At 31.2% G+C, this 16752-nt stretch overlaps 2 protein-coding genes across 3 annotated transcripts; one reads left to right on the top strand and one right to left on the bottom strand.

Moving 5' to 3' along the window:
* Positions 1 to 2611: 2611 nt before the first annotated feature.
* LOC114288478 (haloacid dehalogenase-like hydrolase domain-containing protein Sgpp) lies at positions 2612 to 7078 on the bottom strand. 2 transcript variants are annotated; one of them, XM_028231987.2, is made up of 6 exons: positions 6822 to 7078; positions 6655 to 6702; positions 4614 to 4728; positions 4113 to 4264; positions 3772 to 4033; positions 2612 to 3132 (listed from the first exon to the last, which is right to left on the bottom strand). In XM_028231987.2, exons 2-6 carry the CDS (start codon positions 6687 to 6689, stop codon positions 2941 to 2943), a joined length of 756 nt encoding a protein of 251 aa, XP_028087788.2. In that variant the 5' UTR covers positions 6690 to 6702; positions 6822 to 7078; the 3' UTR covers positions 2612 to 2940. The 2 variants fall into 2 exon arrangements, with proteins under 2 accessions (XP_028087788.2, XP_028087787.2); XM_028231986.2 differs by having other exon boundaries at positions 6655 to 7078.
* Positions 7079 to 14287: 7209 nt separating this feature from the next.
* Positions 14288 to 16752, top strand: LOC114288477 (expansin-like B1). The gene is made up of 5 exons (XM_028231985.2): positions 14288 to 14624; positions 14888 to 14994; positions 15500 to 15681; positions 15856 to 15988; positions 16327 to 16752. The coding sequence occupies exons 1-5, from the start codon at positions 14480 to 14482 to the stop codon at positions 16522 to 16524; spliced, it is 765 nt and encodes a 254-aa protein (XP_028087786.1). The 5' UTR covers positions 14288 to 14479; the 3' UTR covers positions 16525 to 16752.

The raw sequence follows: 16752 nt of genomic DNA, 5'->3' as shown, positions 1-16752 counted from the left end.
GCTGATATATTCACCAAACCCTTAACCTCTTCTAGGTTTCATTATCTCAAAGACAAACTAATGGTTTTGCCTAATCCCATTACTTTGAGGGGAATGATAAGCTACCTAAGCCACAACAGAAGCCACGAGATCTGAAGCAATAAGAGAGAGAAAAAGAGTTGTATAGATATAAGAGAGATAGTAATGTAACTGTATAGCAGTTAGAGGAATAACCATTTTGTATAAATAAGTGTAAAGACAATCTAATTGATTCATTCGGTGAAAATAGTTTTCAACTTCTGATTAGTTTTCAACTTCTGTTAATAACAAAAAATTAAAATATAACTAATAAATCATCAAATTCTCCCTCCATCAACCTTAGCAAATTTTTTCTAAATTAATATTTTCTTAAATTTGCTAAAGTACCTCAACAACTTTGTTGAGGCACTGTTTATTCGTTATATGATTTTTTATTATATTTTTTGCAGGAAAATTGGGCCAAAAATTGTAAATCGGTCGTCCACCCGAATGTCTCGTGAGTACTGTAGCAAAAGAAAGGAAAATGCCAAAAATTAATCTAACCGGTCAACCGGTCAATGACATTTTTTTTTGTTGCATTTTTTAAGAATTGTTTGGGTGACAACTCATCAATTTAATAAAAAAAAAATAACAAATACAATAAGAAATTAATATTTTAATAAAATTGAGTTATAATAGAGAATTTGATGCAGTGAATACTAAAAAAGTGATTAATTAAAATTAAAAAAAAAGTGGATTTTAAGTTAAATTAGCTTAAAAATTTGAAAAACCTGTTGCGAATACTCTTATACAATAAACAATATTATGGATTCTAAAAAATTCTGCCTACTATTTACATGGAGAAACTCACACGAAACAACTCTTAGCAGGTGGCACCTGGACTCATATCAACTCAATAATCTTAGTAATGATTGTATGTATCCCTGAACAAATGATTGAATTCAGTTTACAAAAAAAAAAATAAAAAAATAAAAATAAAAAATAAAAAATAAATTATGTACAATTTTTTATAATTTTTTAGAGTTTCTAATTAATGTCTGATATATAATACATAGTATTTTTTTGGAAACCCAGTAAAAAGTCACGTTTTGTGGTCTCACAAAACTCCAAAGTTGCGTTTTTGCTCATTTGGGAAGTGGCCAAAAAACAGGTTAGGAAATTACGTAACTACCCTCCATGTTTACATCTTGAGGGTAAGGGTAAATGTAAATTTTCTAAGTTGGATGGAATATTTTAGTCATTTTAATGTGATGTGACACCATAAACAAATATTAACAAAAAAAAAAAAATTTTTTATTAACTTCTCAAATCACTTTTAAAAAAATCAAAAAACTTGATAAAAAGTTAAAATCTAAAATACCATAGAAACCTTTTTGGTTCAGAGCCCAATTTTCCAAATTTGAAAGGCCAAGCTAACCAGTGGCCAACCTGCCCACCACACACTTGTCTACATACACTTCCCCATCCACACATTTATTTATTTATTTTTTTTTGAGAAATTATGTTTTTACACATTTATTTATTTTAATACACATCATTTATTACTACACATACTTATTAATTTAATTTTTAATATTTGCTTACACGTTTTGTTCATGTTACAATAAAGGACCTTGTGTTTTCTTAAATTGCCAAATTGCCCCTTGTGTGAAGAGAGAATCCAAACCGGAACTGGCCACTTTTCTAGACCCAACATGAAAAATTATAATCAAAACTTGTATTGAAATGTGTTAATATAAAAATATTTTGTAATGTGTAAAAGTTAAAGGGTTGTTTATATGAAATTTTTTTAAACTATAGAGAAATGTCACTTTGGTTTCTAAATTATAAAAGCATACAAATGAACTCTCTAAATTATTGAGATGTAACACTTTGACTCATAAATTATTACGAAGTATCACTTTGGTCCCTAAACTATAAAAACATACAAATGAATCCCTAAACTATAAAAGTATACAAATTGGATCTCCTAATAGAAGGGTCAAAGTGAAACACGGCAATAGTTTAGGAAATCTATTTGTATGATTTTATAGTTTAAGGGATCAAAATAATATTTTTTAATAATTTAAAATCTCTCTATGTAAATAACCCAAAGTTATATTAAGGTTCTAATTATCTTTTCGTATAACCATTTAACAATAGCGTTGGATTTATGTTTATATATTTTGTGTAATAAATACAACATGATTAGGTATCATTTTTTTCTCAGACACGTGAATTCTACAAGTATAAGCTCCACATAGGGAGATATATCACAAGATTGTATTCATTACATAAAACATCACCTCTTGAATTACCGGTAGAGACTGCTGAAGTGGCATGAAGTGATTTGCTCACTAAAAGTTAAAGATCACAAAGGCAGTGTGTTTTGGTGCTTACCATATAGCACTGACTTCTTTGCAATCATATCAAATATGATTGGATCTTCTGTTTAATCTAACCAGTAACATATTTTCATGCTTGTACAAGGAATGCATAGAGAGGGCTAGCTTCTTTTTGTGTAACCATGATAGTGATGTGTCCAAAACTCAAAGAGCCTATTTGTTGAAAACTAATAATCTATAAGCAGAATCCAAAAATCTCCCTTCCCAGATTCAGGATAATCACTTTTTTTTCTCCAGTTTATTTAAGTTGTTTTTGCTACATAAATTGTAAGCAGAAATTACAATGAATGGTCTGACAATTTCAAAAAAAAAAAAAAGTAAAATAAAACAAAAAGAAAAAAAGGAAGAAGCCATAAGCGGCTCACTTACGATACAACCAACAACACCAATGTTGTCATATCATAAGCAAAACAATGAAATGGTTTCACATATTTTCTTCATTCTGATTATTAGATGGAGGCATTCAGCTCCTCTACAACATAATTATTCAAAGTAATTCAATAGTTTCATCCTAGCTCAATGCGATATGATAAATCTTTCAAGCTGCACTTCTTGTCACACCTGACTTTCCATCAAGCTCTTCCAGAGCAGCCCACAACTTTGGATCTTCAAAATTCTTTATAAGAAATGAAGGCTTTGCTTCCATTAAAAAATGCTCCGGGTTTCCAGTCAACAGACCAACAACCGGCATCCCAGCTGCCACACCAGCTTTAATTCCAGAAACAGAATCCTAAGGAAGGGAGAAAAAAAAGAAGACCAAATTATTTGAAGGCCTTAGCAAACTAAGGGAAACTGCGGGTATGTTTGGTTTGGTGTTCATTCTTCATAAATGTTGTGTTTTTGTTTCTTTGCTTCCATTTTGCGCAGTGGAGGTCCCATAAATCATATAAAGGAGGGGTCAAACAAAGTAAAGTTTATATAGATTTTGGGAGAATAAAATGCTAATTTCTTTTATAAACACTCAAAATTGCATAGGCTAATGAGATTTTTGTGAAGTTTAAAAGGGTTGAAGTAAAATTATATAGATTTTGGAGGGGCCAAGATGCTAATTTCTGTTATAAACATACTTGAAATTGCATAGGAGTAATCAGAATTTTGAGAAATTTGCCCCTTTTGTGTCCAGCACTGGTTTTTTGTGTTTTAAAAAAAAAAAAAAAAAAAAAACAAACAAACAATGAGAAGTTTGGAAAACACTCATTAAAACTATTTTTGTGCGAAACAGTTTTAAAAAATTTGAAAACAACCGCCTTGTGGTGTTTTCTAAAAAGTGGGTTGTTCCCAAAAACAGTTTCTATAAAAAATGGCCAAAACAAGTTTTTTGCGTTTTTGAAACAAAGAAAGACCCAGCAAGTCTGGAAAGAAATCATACCTCAAATATGAAAGTGTGATCTTTTGACACCTTGAGTAGTTCAAGAGCCTTCAAGTATGGATCCGGGTACGGTTTTGCATGCTCACATTCGCTCCCCAAAATAACAAATTCAAAGAAATCAGAAAGTCCGAGAGTTGAAATCACCAGTTCAGCATTTTCTCTAGGAGCATTAGTAACAGCAGCCCGTCTCAAACCACGATCTTCGATCCATTTCTTCAGTTTGTATAGGCCATTCACAGCCTGCATTTTATCCTTTGCCAATCTGTTTTTTTTCCTTCATGAAATAAGTTACAATATGGGAGGATTAAAACGTTTCTCGGGAAAAAAAAAGTGAAATTTACCTCCGAAACATGGCTTCCTTGTCATCCGTGAATTTTATGCCCCGTTGGTGATCATCAGGGAAAAGGAATGTAGCCACGTCTTCATTATGCTTCCCAGAAATAAATTCAGCATAAAATTCCTCAGTAATTGGAACCCCGCCATTGAAACCTATCTGTCAAACACTGCATTATCTGTTAATATCCCAAAGCAATTTGTCCAAACACAAATTATTCAGTATCATAGCATTTTCTTTGTTTTATGAAAGTTTCATTTTTGCAATTAGTTGGTCAAGGAATTTCTGTTTTGGTTGTTAACTTTGTTTTGACATGTTTCTTTTAAGTTTCTAGTATTCCAATTCGAGCTTAGCTCAACATTTTTGTTCAGGTATGTCAATAGAAAGATTTTGCTCCCCTAATCATGACATGGTGCGATGAAAATGTGATTGAAAAGAAAAACATCATGAAACCAGAACATATTTTTTTCCCAACATAATCAAAAAAAGAAAAAGAAAAAAACTCTACCTCTGGAAGCATTTCACGGTATGCTTGGTAGTGAAAGGGATCTGAATCACATAGAGTTCCATCAATGTCGAATAGTATTGCTTCGAGAGGAGCAAGTCTAGAGAGAGGGGATGCGCTGCTTAAACGAAATCAAGGGGATATAAGTCAACAATTCACAATTGGAAAATGCTATTCCACCAGAATTTTATACAGAATATTACACCAGAATGATGAGACAGTGCTATTTGTCTAATTAAAGTCATCTCAATAGGCTCTTTGTTCTAAAGTGATAGGCTCAAACCTCGGCCAAATCATTATGTATAAGTTTTCTGTATGCATTTTCTGTTTGTAAATTACTACTCTTCAAAATATCCAATGAAAGGAAATTTCCTGCTATTTTTGTCCAACTCATGTAAACCGCCACTTGGTCCATCAGATCAGATTTTGATCAGACAGCAAAATTAACTTGTTCACTTGGTCCATCAGATCAGATTTTGATCAGACAGAAAAATTAACTTGTTCATTGTGCTTCTTGTGTATACAAATACTCTATGTTCCAAATATTTCTTTTGACAGAGTTTAGAAGGAATCCAAAATCAAACAAACAGTTCATACCTGATCAAGCTGCATAAAATCATCAAAACTTAATGTCCAAAGATTCATAATTCAATTTACATAAGTGCTTAATTACATTATCAAAACTTTGCATCTAATCACCCACTCAAATGATCAAGATCATATACCAAATCACCAACAAAGGGGTTAATTTTTTAAATAGAAAACTGTTAGAATTATGTATATAGAATAAATTGTGTGTTATTGATGTATTGAATGTATTAAGTAGCTCTCCTTTATAGAGGAGTTACAAGCCGAAAAAGAAAACATTAATGATGAAAGCATCACTAACATAATGATTAAAGTAGCACTAACATAGCATTAATCATAGAATATACATGCACTAACATAGAATATATTAACAGCCCCCTCAAACTCAAGGAGGATAAACATAAACCAACTTGAATTTGGAGAGAGTAACAAAACAAGAAAATAAAATAGGAGATACTGTATGGTCGTGTCAGATAGTTGTAGAAGACACTGCATGGTTGTGCTGGACGGTTGTAGAAGACGCCGTGTGATTGTATCGAACCGTTGTAGAATTATGTATATAAAATAAATTGTGTATTATTGATGTATTGAATGTATTAAGTAGCTCTCCTTTATAGAGGAGTTACAAGCCGAAGGAGAAAACATTAATGATGAAAGAATCATTAACATAATGATTAAAGTAGCACTAACATAGCACTAATCATATTAATATATTCTATGTTAGTGCATGTATATTCTATGATTAATGCTATGTTAGTGCTACTTTAATCATTATGTTAGTAATGCTTTCATCATTAATGTTTTCTCTTTCGGCTTGTAACTCCTCTATAAAGGAGAGCTACTTAATACATTCAATACATCAATAATGCACAATTTATTCTAACAAAAACAAAAGGAAAAAGAGTTCCACACCAGAAGAAATCAAATGAACAGGGGCGAGCGCTGTGTATAACATAAATTTAATTATTCTAATCACAAAACAAATGAAAGATGTCAAGAATACGATGTGATTGAATTGAGCACAACATATGATAAAGAAATGGGGATCTGAATTTCTGTGGACAGATGTGTGCAGAATCATATATACACACAATAAAGATAATTTCTAAAGGAATACTAACGGGAATCATACAAAACACTAACCCTGATTTGAAATTCTATTAATGTTTAAGCAAAATCTTACAAAAAGCATAACAATTTCAAAAAATGGTTACGAAAGAATATCTCAACAACACATGGAAATGGGAATGAATATTGTGACAAAGGGCATAGATGGTGTACAGATGAAGAAATAAAAAATATAAACACAACCCATATAAGATCTTCCAAGAATGTTGGAGATTCATCAAATCAAAAGCAGACAAAATATGAAATTATGAATCGACAGTTAATTTTTGTTACATTTATACAGTTCTTCCTCTCATATGGGTAGGCCTATTTTGAGAATACAAATCACCTGTCTACTGCGTTTTCAACCGAAGAAACCGTCATTGTAGGATTGATACTGGCCAATTTCCAGAAAAGGGTTGTCAGTGAAAATTTGTATACGAAATGGGTATTCAAAAGCAGACCGATTGGCTCTTCTTTGATCAAAGGAAAAGAAAAATGATTTAAAGGGTACACCTGAAAAAAAGGAGAGAGAAAGAAACCCAAAAGAATCTTTCAGCGAATCAAAGAGCTAAACCCGAAAGAATCTTCCGCGGAGATGTCTGTGACTGGAAAAATTATCACATACGCCCCCCATAATAGGTGAGCTTCACACGACTAATTCAACACCGCTAATACACAACTAATATAGCATCACGTGGATCTCGATAATTTGACCCTTTTTTTTTTCTTTTTCTTGTACTGCAGCTTATTAAGCTGACATTAGTCCCTGTGATTTTAGTGATCTGTATTACCGATAATTTTATTGATTATATAATCATTATTTATTAATTTTTTTTCTTATACATTAGATAAATAATTGAAAAAGTAAATAGCCTAATTAGAATTTTTAAAGAGCAAATTACTCGAGATTTGGTGAAAATACAGATTCTCTCATGATGTTTAAGAAATTACATCTCGCCCCCTGAGGTTTATATTTTCATAACAAATTATCCCCTGAGGTTTTTATTTTCATACACATTCCCCCCTAATTTCCCCTAATTTGTTATGAAAATTTAACTCTCAGGGGACAATTTATAATTTCCCAAACCTCAGGAGGGAATCTATATTTTTATCAAACCTCGAGGGGGTATTTGTAATTTGCCCATTTTTAAAAGACAAAACAATTTTTCTTGTTTTACAACTCTAGAGTGAGCCTGTTTGTTATAGTTTTTGGGAGTAATTATAACTTATTTTGATTTGGAAGTCTGTGTCAGGCTGTTTGATAAAATTTCTGCTTATAACTTATTAGGCAAAAATAACTTAAATAAACTAAGCATTTGAAAGTTAGGATAGGAGTGCTTTTAGTTTCTACTTTTTAATTATCAATTTTTAACTTAAAAAAAGTCCACCAAACAAGGCTAATGTATGTGAGTCGATAAGCTACCCTTCATATCTCATCTCTCTATACTTCATCTCTCCATAACACTTCATATTCTTTTTATGCTATTTTTATATGTTTTAATTCAAACAATGATCCGAACAGTCTATTATAAGCCTCGCAACGAAAGTCATTCATGCAAAATATGAGCTTCAAACATAAGAATAAATTGTATTTTATTTTATAAAATAAATTATTTAAATTTAATTATATTTACAATTTTATTTTATAAAACAAAATGTGATTTATTTTTGTATTTATAATTTTCTGATGAAATTATTTATTATATGAATGACCTTTATTATAGACCTTATAAGATAAACGGTTTAGATAATAGATACGAGTTCGAATTGAAACTTATAAAATATATATATATGAAAAGGAGTTTATTCCGCTAACACACCTGAGGTTTTCCTTCTTTAATTTCGATCAACCCTTGAGCTGTGTGTGGCTCACCATTTGGAGATGGAAGACAATGGGAAAAAAGAAAAAATCAGAAAGGAAATAATCATCTTGTTTGGTTACTTACAAAAAGCTACATTGAGGAAATGCAAAATAAAACTCTTAAACAGTAATTCATATTTTTTGTTTGTTTGTCGGAAAAACTGAAGGGAAAGAAAATAAAAGGGTTAAATTCTTAGAGATTTTTGATAATTACAAAGATTTTTCTTGAAATTTTTAAGTGAAAAATGATTAAGACTCACAATTTTCTTTATATAATTTGATCAACAATGATGTGGCTTGATGAATGTCAATTTTTGATTTGTCATATAATTAATTATGTAATCTCATTTTAAAAATCCAAATTGAGAGTTTTTAACATTACTCTTTTCAAAATTACATTGCCATTCTTTACTTTTGTTAAAAATATATTTAGAAGGTGTTTGGGATGATCTAAATAAATATATTTTTGAATTTTTTATAAAAAGATGTGTAAAAAAATAAAAAAATAATGTGACTTAAAAAATATATATTTTACAAGAGATGTCAAATAGTATCTTAATTAAAGTAATGGCAGTGATGAAGTGGCGTCAATGTGGTGGTGGTTGAGTCATGGTTTTGAAAATCGGATCGGACCAGTCGATTCAACCAGCTGAACCGTCAACCGGTTAGGATTCCGGTCCAAATATGTCTTCTAAACCATTCAAAGCTAAAAACCAGTTTATTTAGAGAGAACCGAGAAAGCCGGCGGTTGAACTGGCGATCCGGAGACAGTTTGCGGGTCATTGAAATTGAAAATTTTGATTTTTTTTTGATTTCTTCTAATTTTTTTTATTCTTTCTTTCTTTATTTTCTTTGTCTTTCTTATTATATATATATATATATATATATAAGAAAATTTTAATTGAAAACTCTTTTTCAAGGGTCTACTCTTGTGAGGAATCCCATTAAGAGTTTAAAATTATTGTGAATGTCTCTACCTATTTATAAAAAAAAAATTCTTTTAAAAAAAACTCAAGAAATCCATGTGGGATTCAATCAAATATATTGGAGGGAGACTTGAAATTTTGATATCCCTCAAAAATTTTTATTCTTCTTTCAATCAAATTATTTGAATTAAAATCATATGCAGGGAATATTGAATATTTGATTTCCTCTTCTAAAATTAAAATTAATAATATTTTAAAATATATTATTATATTTTTCAATAAAAAAAATTAGGAGAAATATTTAAGATAATTTAATATTTTTAATTTATAATTTTATTACTTATATTTTTATTTAAATATAATTTTATATATTTATTACGTCATGGTTCGATTCTGGTTCAACCCGATGGTTGAACTGGTGACCCGCTCACTTCATCATTTTTTCGGTTTGCTTACCGATCCGATTTTTAAATCATTGGGTTGAGTATTAATGATGGACCCGATATTTATTTTATTTTAACATGTGTTCATTTAGGTGGGCCATTGGGCCCGTGGCCACCCTACGAGGCTCCCATTAACGGGCTCAGTTAATGCTTATGAGCGACATAACCGAGACTATTTAAGCGGGCTTGTAAGGGCCCACAGAAGAGGAGGCCCAGAGTCCAAGTAATTGTTGGATTGTTACCAACTTGCGAGAATACAGAAAAGGCAACTACTTATAACCAAACCAACCTCTAATCTGGGGCCATGTTTGGGGGACTGGATTAGGGATATATGCAAATAAGATTATTGTTTGATTAGAGTGTGATAAAATATATGATAAGATTTGAAGGATTATTTTTGTCCATTGGATGGTGGAGGAAAGATAATTCAGCGGGGTGACTATGTAATCACAAAATGACATACCCCTCAATGTTGGAATCACAAAGTGAAAAGTTCTAAACTACTTGATAATATATTTTGTATTTGATTTTATAATCTGTTTCTGTATTTGTAACAAAATTTATTAGAGAAATTAGAAATTTTGGCCTACGAGGGTATTGAGAATGTATTTTTCAGGATTTTGGGTCTTGTTTGGTTTGATTTTCAAAATATACATTAAAAGAATTTAAGTAAAAAGTGTGTTTGGTTTGTGAACCTTGGAAGGATTCTCATGATACACTACTTGGGTTTTTGTCACTGTTACAATGAACCACATCAATCCGTTCAGCCCTCAAAATTTCCATTGGACTTGGTGTGTATGTCCATAACCGCATAGCTCTCAAAGCTTGCTTTCATGTATTACGATTCGCTTAAATCTATTTATAGAAAAGAATACAATCTTTGAAGAGCTAAACATGTCGAATCTCATAGTTTCCATGCTAAAAACAGAAGACTTTGTGAATAAATTGGTATTGACTATTTTTTTCCCCCTCCTCTTACATGAAAATTTGATCAACTCAGAAAAGAAAGAGAAAAAACCAACCATAATTCTTTGTGTTGGCCTAAATAGACTATAAAGCATAATATATGGGCACGTGGACTTAGAATTTCATTCTTAAACAAAGATTATTATTCAATTAAACAGTTCTAACCAGGTGGGTTAGTTAAAAGTTTCTGGTTATTGCTAGGAAGGAAGTGTTTGACTACATGCAATGACTCAAAAAGAAAATTATTTTCCAGATGTGGCTTCCTAATACTTTCTGAAAAGTTGGGAGCTAATTACTGGTTTTGTACCCAACAAGTAAAGTTGCATTTTAAAGGATTTTTTTGTTTTATTTTTTAGTAGTTTTCTCTCTGTTTCTCTCTTTGAGGAGCATATCATGGATAAGCAAAAAAGCTACATTTGAAAATAACACTACATTAGTTTATTCCCTCTGTGTGCTTTTTGATTTAAAAAATGGAAAATGCATTAATTGATCATCTTGTTTTCTGTGGTTAGGGTCATTATCTAATCCATTCCTAAAAGGAACTACAATCATCATCAAAAAAACCAATAAAAGAATGGATATTTGGAGAACTTGTGCAGTGTTGCTTGCAAATCATTCAACATAAGTCACTTATTTGCGGATCACAAAAAATAAGTCACTTATTTACTCGTATTAAGGATTATCATATATAAGCCTGATTAAGAATTCTAGGTTTATGGTCTTAAGTTTTGTTTGGCAAACGTTAAAAAAATCACAAAATTTTTAGCTTTTTTTTTTTCTTAAAAAAAAAAATTAAATTAAATTTGTGTCAAATATGTTTATTTTTGTAGTTAGTGAACTTTTCATTTATTTTTTAAAAAATTTTAGGTTCTTCAAGTGTAGTAACTAAAAGTGTTTTTTAATTTTAATTTTTTTATTTTTTAAATTTCAAATTCTTACCTAGATTTAGTATTTTTCCAAATTTAAGATCACCAGTAGTATTATCACCCTGTTTGGTTTTGAGTTTTCAAAAACAGTTATCTGAATTTTCAATTCATATTTTTTATATTTTTAATGGTTTTTTAAATATTTTAATTATATATATATTTTTTAATTTTTAGATCTACTTAATCTTAATTTACTTAAGAAGTAAAAAAAATTGTATACAATTTTTTTAAAAAATTCATTGAATACAATAAAATACGAAAATGTATTAAATTTTTGTATTTTTTAAAAATATTTTTTGTATTTGGTGAATTTTTAAAGTTTTTTTTCCCCACAAATATTATACTTTTTAAGTTTATTTAGATTATATGTATCTAAAAAAATATAAAAAATGCATAAAATATTTAAAAAATTTACTAAAAATAAAAAAATATGAAAAATAAAAAATTTAATTTTCTGAAATGTAAATTTAATTTTCTGAGACCAAACATGATGGTATCCTAACTTCTAAAAAACTTGAGGTAATCATACCACAAATGCCTACCATTAATTTGCATGACTTTTACATAAATCATATACAAATAAATGATATAATGAATGACTTTTATATAAATTCATTTACAACATTGTCCCAAGTCACAAAACAACTTCTGCCATGACACAGACTAGCAGGGTCCAGCCGCCTTGAATCAAGGTCCCTGAGAGGGCTGAGATCGTGCCTTTGAACATTTTAATAATCAATGAAAAAGACTACAAATTATTCCATATATATTTATAGCTTCGCTACTAATAGAATTTGACAGTAGGCAATTGTGGGGTCCATGACCCTAAAAATGGATTCCATGTCATGGCTGATGTGGATGTGGATGTGGGGTGGTTCAATGGACTTGCTCGATGCCAGTCTTTATTTATTTTATTTTATTTTTTATTTTTATAACAAAAAATGATGGTTTGTGGTGTTATCATCGCATTTGTAGGTCTTATTCTCGGGCAACTACTAAATAGTCCAAGGATAATCAGAATAAGCATTTGTGGGTCTTAATTTTGGATAATCACAGAATAGCCCAAAGTCGATTAGAGTATAGTACAAGATCTCAAAGAGAGTTGAAAAATTCAACCGTTTTGCACTCTCAAGATTCGAACCTGAGTCACCATTAGGGAGAGAACTGCATTCTCCACTAGGCCACCGCCCCGATGGTTGCTTGATGCCAGTCTATTTTCGTGTTCGCTCTACTTTACCCTCCTCCTCCTGAATATAATTATAGTTTCCAGTTAGTTTAAAAAAGTCTTATATATGGTATCAGAGATTTTTAAAACCAAAATTACAATGTAGAAACAAACAGTATGATTATGATTTATGATGTATAAAATTAGCGGAGATTATTTACACTCAAGCCAAAACTAACTAACGTGTTTGGCTTGTATCGGAATGGTGAAATGACGGGCTTTCAATGTCGGTTGATTTCGGCTTAGATTTCACCTTGCAAATTAATCATTTTTGCAGAACAAAATTAGCACTTGGAGCCTGTGCTTGTCGTTGAGCACTATGTTTAGTTTATAAAGATATGGGACTTTCCTTTACACCTTCCATATATAAATAATATAAATGATAAATACAAATCAGAAACCAGGTGATCATTACTGCAAGTGGGAACATCAATAGATGCCTAACCTGAAGTTGGTGCAAAAGCACCTAACTCATCACATCGTTCAATATTTTACTTCTACCTCAAGCTATACCCCATAGTATGTTCTCTCTTTCAAACTACTATAATCTCTCTCTCTCTCTCTCTCTCTCTCTCTCCTGTTAGGTCAATCACCTCAAGGCATGGTCCGGGCCAATAACATGTTCATTCATGTTCAAATTAGCCAAGGAATCAAAATATGTTGTAAAGTTTTTCCACCTTGTGTTGTGTTGTGTTGTGCCTATCCAAAGTATGCTTCTGACATACGTATGCATCAATAATTACCACAGAATTTCTTCAATGAAATATTCATGTTCAAATGCACTATTGTCATTAGAATCAACTCATACAGAAGTTCAGAAAAAGTATGCTTGCATGAATAATGGAGGCAGGTGCTTGCAAGGGAGAGGTTGGGGGTCTAGCATTCCCTGAGAGCTAATTTAATAATTAATGATAGACTCTTGTCAATAAAAAAGAAAAAAGAAAAAGAAAAATCTATGCATCATAAAAAAGAAGAAGATAAATTTCACTATATACCCTATGCTTTACATTTACTATAACGTCATTTTTAAAAATTAACAAAGAATATACCCACATGATAATACTAATTATACTTACCCCTAAATTTTCATTTTAGTCCCTCAACTTTAGTCGTCAGCGCACTTATACTTTTATGAGAATCTCACTTTAATTTTTCTGTCAATTTTCAAAAAGCCGTTGTATAACCGAGCTTAATTGTAACTTGATTCGAAATCTAAGAATTAGGTGAGACAATTAAAATTGGGATTGAGTGTAAGATATAGCGGTGGGAAGTGAAATTTACACAAAATAATATTTAAAAAAGTATTTAGAAGATGAAGTGTATAGTGCAAATTTAAATTTGGTAAAGTGTGAGTGACATTTAAAATGAATTTGATCCATACATTTCAATTTTTGAATACTGTGCGTATGCTGATGCATAGTAGAATTGATGAAACCTTGAATTTGTTAGCAACTAATCTGTGGCGTATTTCACACTGCAACTCTTTGATTTGATTACAATTTCCTAAGTGGGTACAAAAACATCAACATTAAGGACTGACTAACTAGTTCAAAAAAAAAAAAAAAAAGAAAAAGAAAAAGACTGACTAAAAGTACTATAAAATATTGAAGGGAAAGCACTTTTCGACGTTAGTCTAACAAGGTTGCTAGAAACTCTAAAAAGAAAAAGAATGGATTTACACAGAGAATGTCAAAGTCATAGATTTTACCAAACTCAAGGTGGTCAGCTGGTAAAATTCACTATAAATAAACCACAACCCATGTTTCACTTTATGCACAACCATCTTTTTCCTTCTCTTTTGATTTCTCTCTTTTGTATTCTACAATGGCCACTCCTCATTTGTATATTTTGATTTCGTTAGTAACTTTTCTTCTTATGCAAACTCTGGGAGATGCGGCAACATGCAGTGACTGTTTCACTCATTCTCGTGCCGCTTATTATCCGAATTCTGATGAACAAGGAACAGAAAGTGAGAGTTCGAACTCTATATATGTACATGACTGTTCATATCGACTTTTATTTACTGTTAAATGTTATGGAAAATGATATACAAGTCGACAATTGACTTGAATTCAACTGACGTGTTAAGTATTGATTAGTCAATGTCATTGGCCTATTTTAATATTGACCAGTTAGTGCTTGGCATATCAGTCAGATTTAAGGCGAGTGTCTACTTGAATATATAGGTGTGTTAATCTGCTACTGTGTTGATGTGTTTGATTTAATTTGCAGCTGGGGCATGTGGATTTGGTACCTTTGGAGCAACACTTAATGGTGGGGATGTATCAGCTGCATCTGATCTCTATCGTGCCGGTCTAGGCTGTGGTGCTTGCTACCAGGTGATTACTCTGATTGTTGGAGGAAAACAAGGCTGAAAACATGTTTTGTTTTCTTCGCTTTTGTTTTTCATGTTTTTTGAAGAACAATAATGCAAATTTCGAAAACACTCGTTATTTTTATGAGGTCATATTTTGTGTGACGGATACATCACTTTAACGCATTTTTCTCTCTTTGTCGACCCACTACATACATGGATAGAAAGTGTATATCACCATGATATATCCTTTACACCAAATACTTTCTCTGCTATGGTATTTTTTCAATTTTGTGAGTTTTAGAAAATTTCTCAGAAATAGATCATCAAACAAAGTTTTGTGTGTTTTCCTATAAACTAAAAACAAAAAGTTATTTCAGAAATATAGTCTTTCATACAAGTTCTACGTTCAAAACAAAAACAAAAAAGAAAAGAAAAAGGATAACCCACTAAGCAAAACAGAATTATGCTTTTAGTTGATTGTGTGATATATTTCTCAATGATGAAGTTAAAATTTGTTTGACTACTAGGTGAGGTGCACCAACAGTAACTATTGCTCAGACAAAGGAGTGAATGTAGTCATAACAGACAATGGTTCTAGTGATCGAACCGACTTCATACTAAGCAGGAAAGCCTTTGGTGAGATGGCTCAGACCACAGATGCAGCCTCATCTCTTCTAGCCCTTGGTGTGGTTGATATTGAATATCGACGGTAAAATATTCCTACCCAATACATAAATAATAGCCTTTGTGGGTTCTTTATTTTAAAAAGATAGGTTTAAATTTGGCCACATCATTGCATTAATTTATATATATTTCTTCTATTGGTATAATATTATTCTAATGATGATTACTAATACTCTGTTTCTGTCTCTGTCTCATATAGTGTGTCATGTAGCTACCCAGGCAAAAATATGACAATAAAGATAGATGAGAACAGCAACTATCCTAACTACCTGGCTTTTGTCATTTGGTATCAACAAGGCAAACAGGACATCACTGCTGTCCAGCTATGTGAGGTATGTCTACATATTTCCGATTCTTCCAATACTTAATTTGGTTCAATTTGATTCCATACCCAATTTTATAGACATATAAAATTATGAAAAAAAACTATATTCGATGAAAGTCGCATGTACAGTATGAAGGGAGATAATTAATTTTACTACAACTAATGAGAAAAACAACAGATAAACACTTGAAATGAATCTAGATCACGACTTGAGTTTTCTATGCACAAATGCATATGTTATTTATGAGCAAATGACATTATTGAAAAATTAATAGTAGCCTGTCTGTTCCATTGCATCTTTTATTGTTTTTTCAAAGCATCTGACAGACTATTCAAAATTTGCAGACACAAAATTATGCGTGCAAGCTATTGGATAGGAGCTATGGAGCAGTGTTTTCTACCACTTCACCCCCAAGTGGGCCATTGTCATTAAGGATGCTATTTAGTGATGATGATGGTGAGAATTGGGTTATTCCGGTTAATAACATACCCCAAGATTGGAAGCCTGGCAATACTTATGATTCAGGAGTACAAGTGAACTAATCGCCTAACACCACTGCAACTCTGATGTTCATTGATTGCATTCATACCATTTTGAAATAAACCCCTTGGGGCTTGGGTATGTAATATGTTTCGTTTCATAGGTTTTGTCTCTATTCATTCTGTTCAGAAATTAGGATATGCATTGACAAGGTTCTTGATTGTAATCATTTTATTGTTGACTAATAGAATAAGAAAATGTAATAATAAATGCTTAAATTATTGCTGTCA

This window comes from Camellia sinensis, chromosome 13 (genome assembly GCF_055761805.1).
Source record: "Camellia sinensis isolate YWXY chromosome 13, ASM5576180v1, whole genome shotgun sequence".
Classification (NCBI taxonomy): Eukaryota; Viridiplantae; Streptophyta; class Magnoliopsida; order Ericales; family Theaceae; genus Camellia; species Camellia sinensis.
This window is presented reverse-complemented; position numbering and strand designations above follow the sequence as displayed.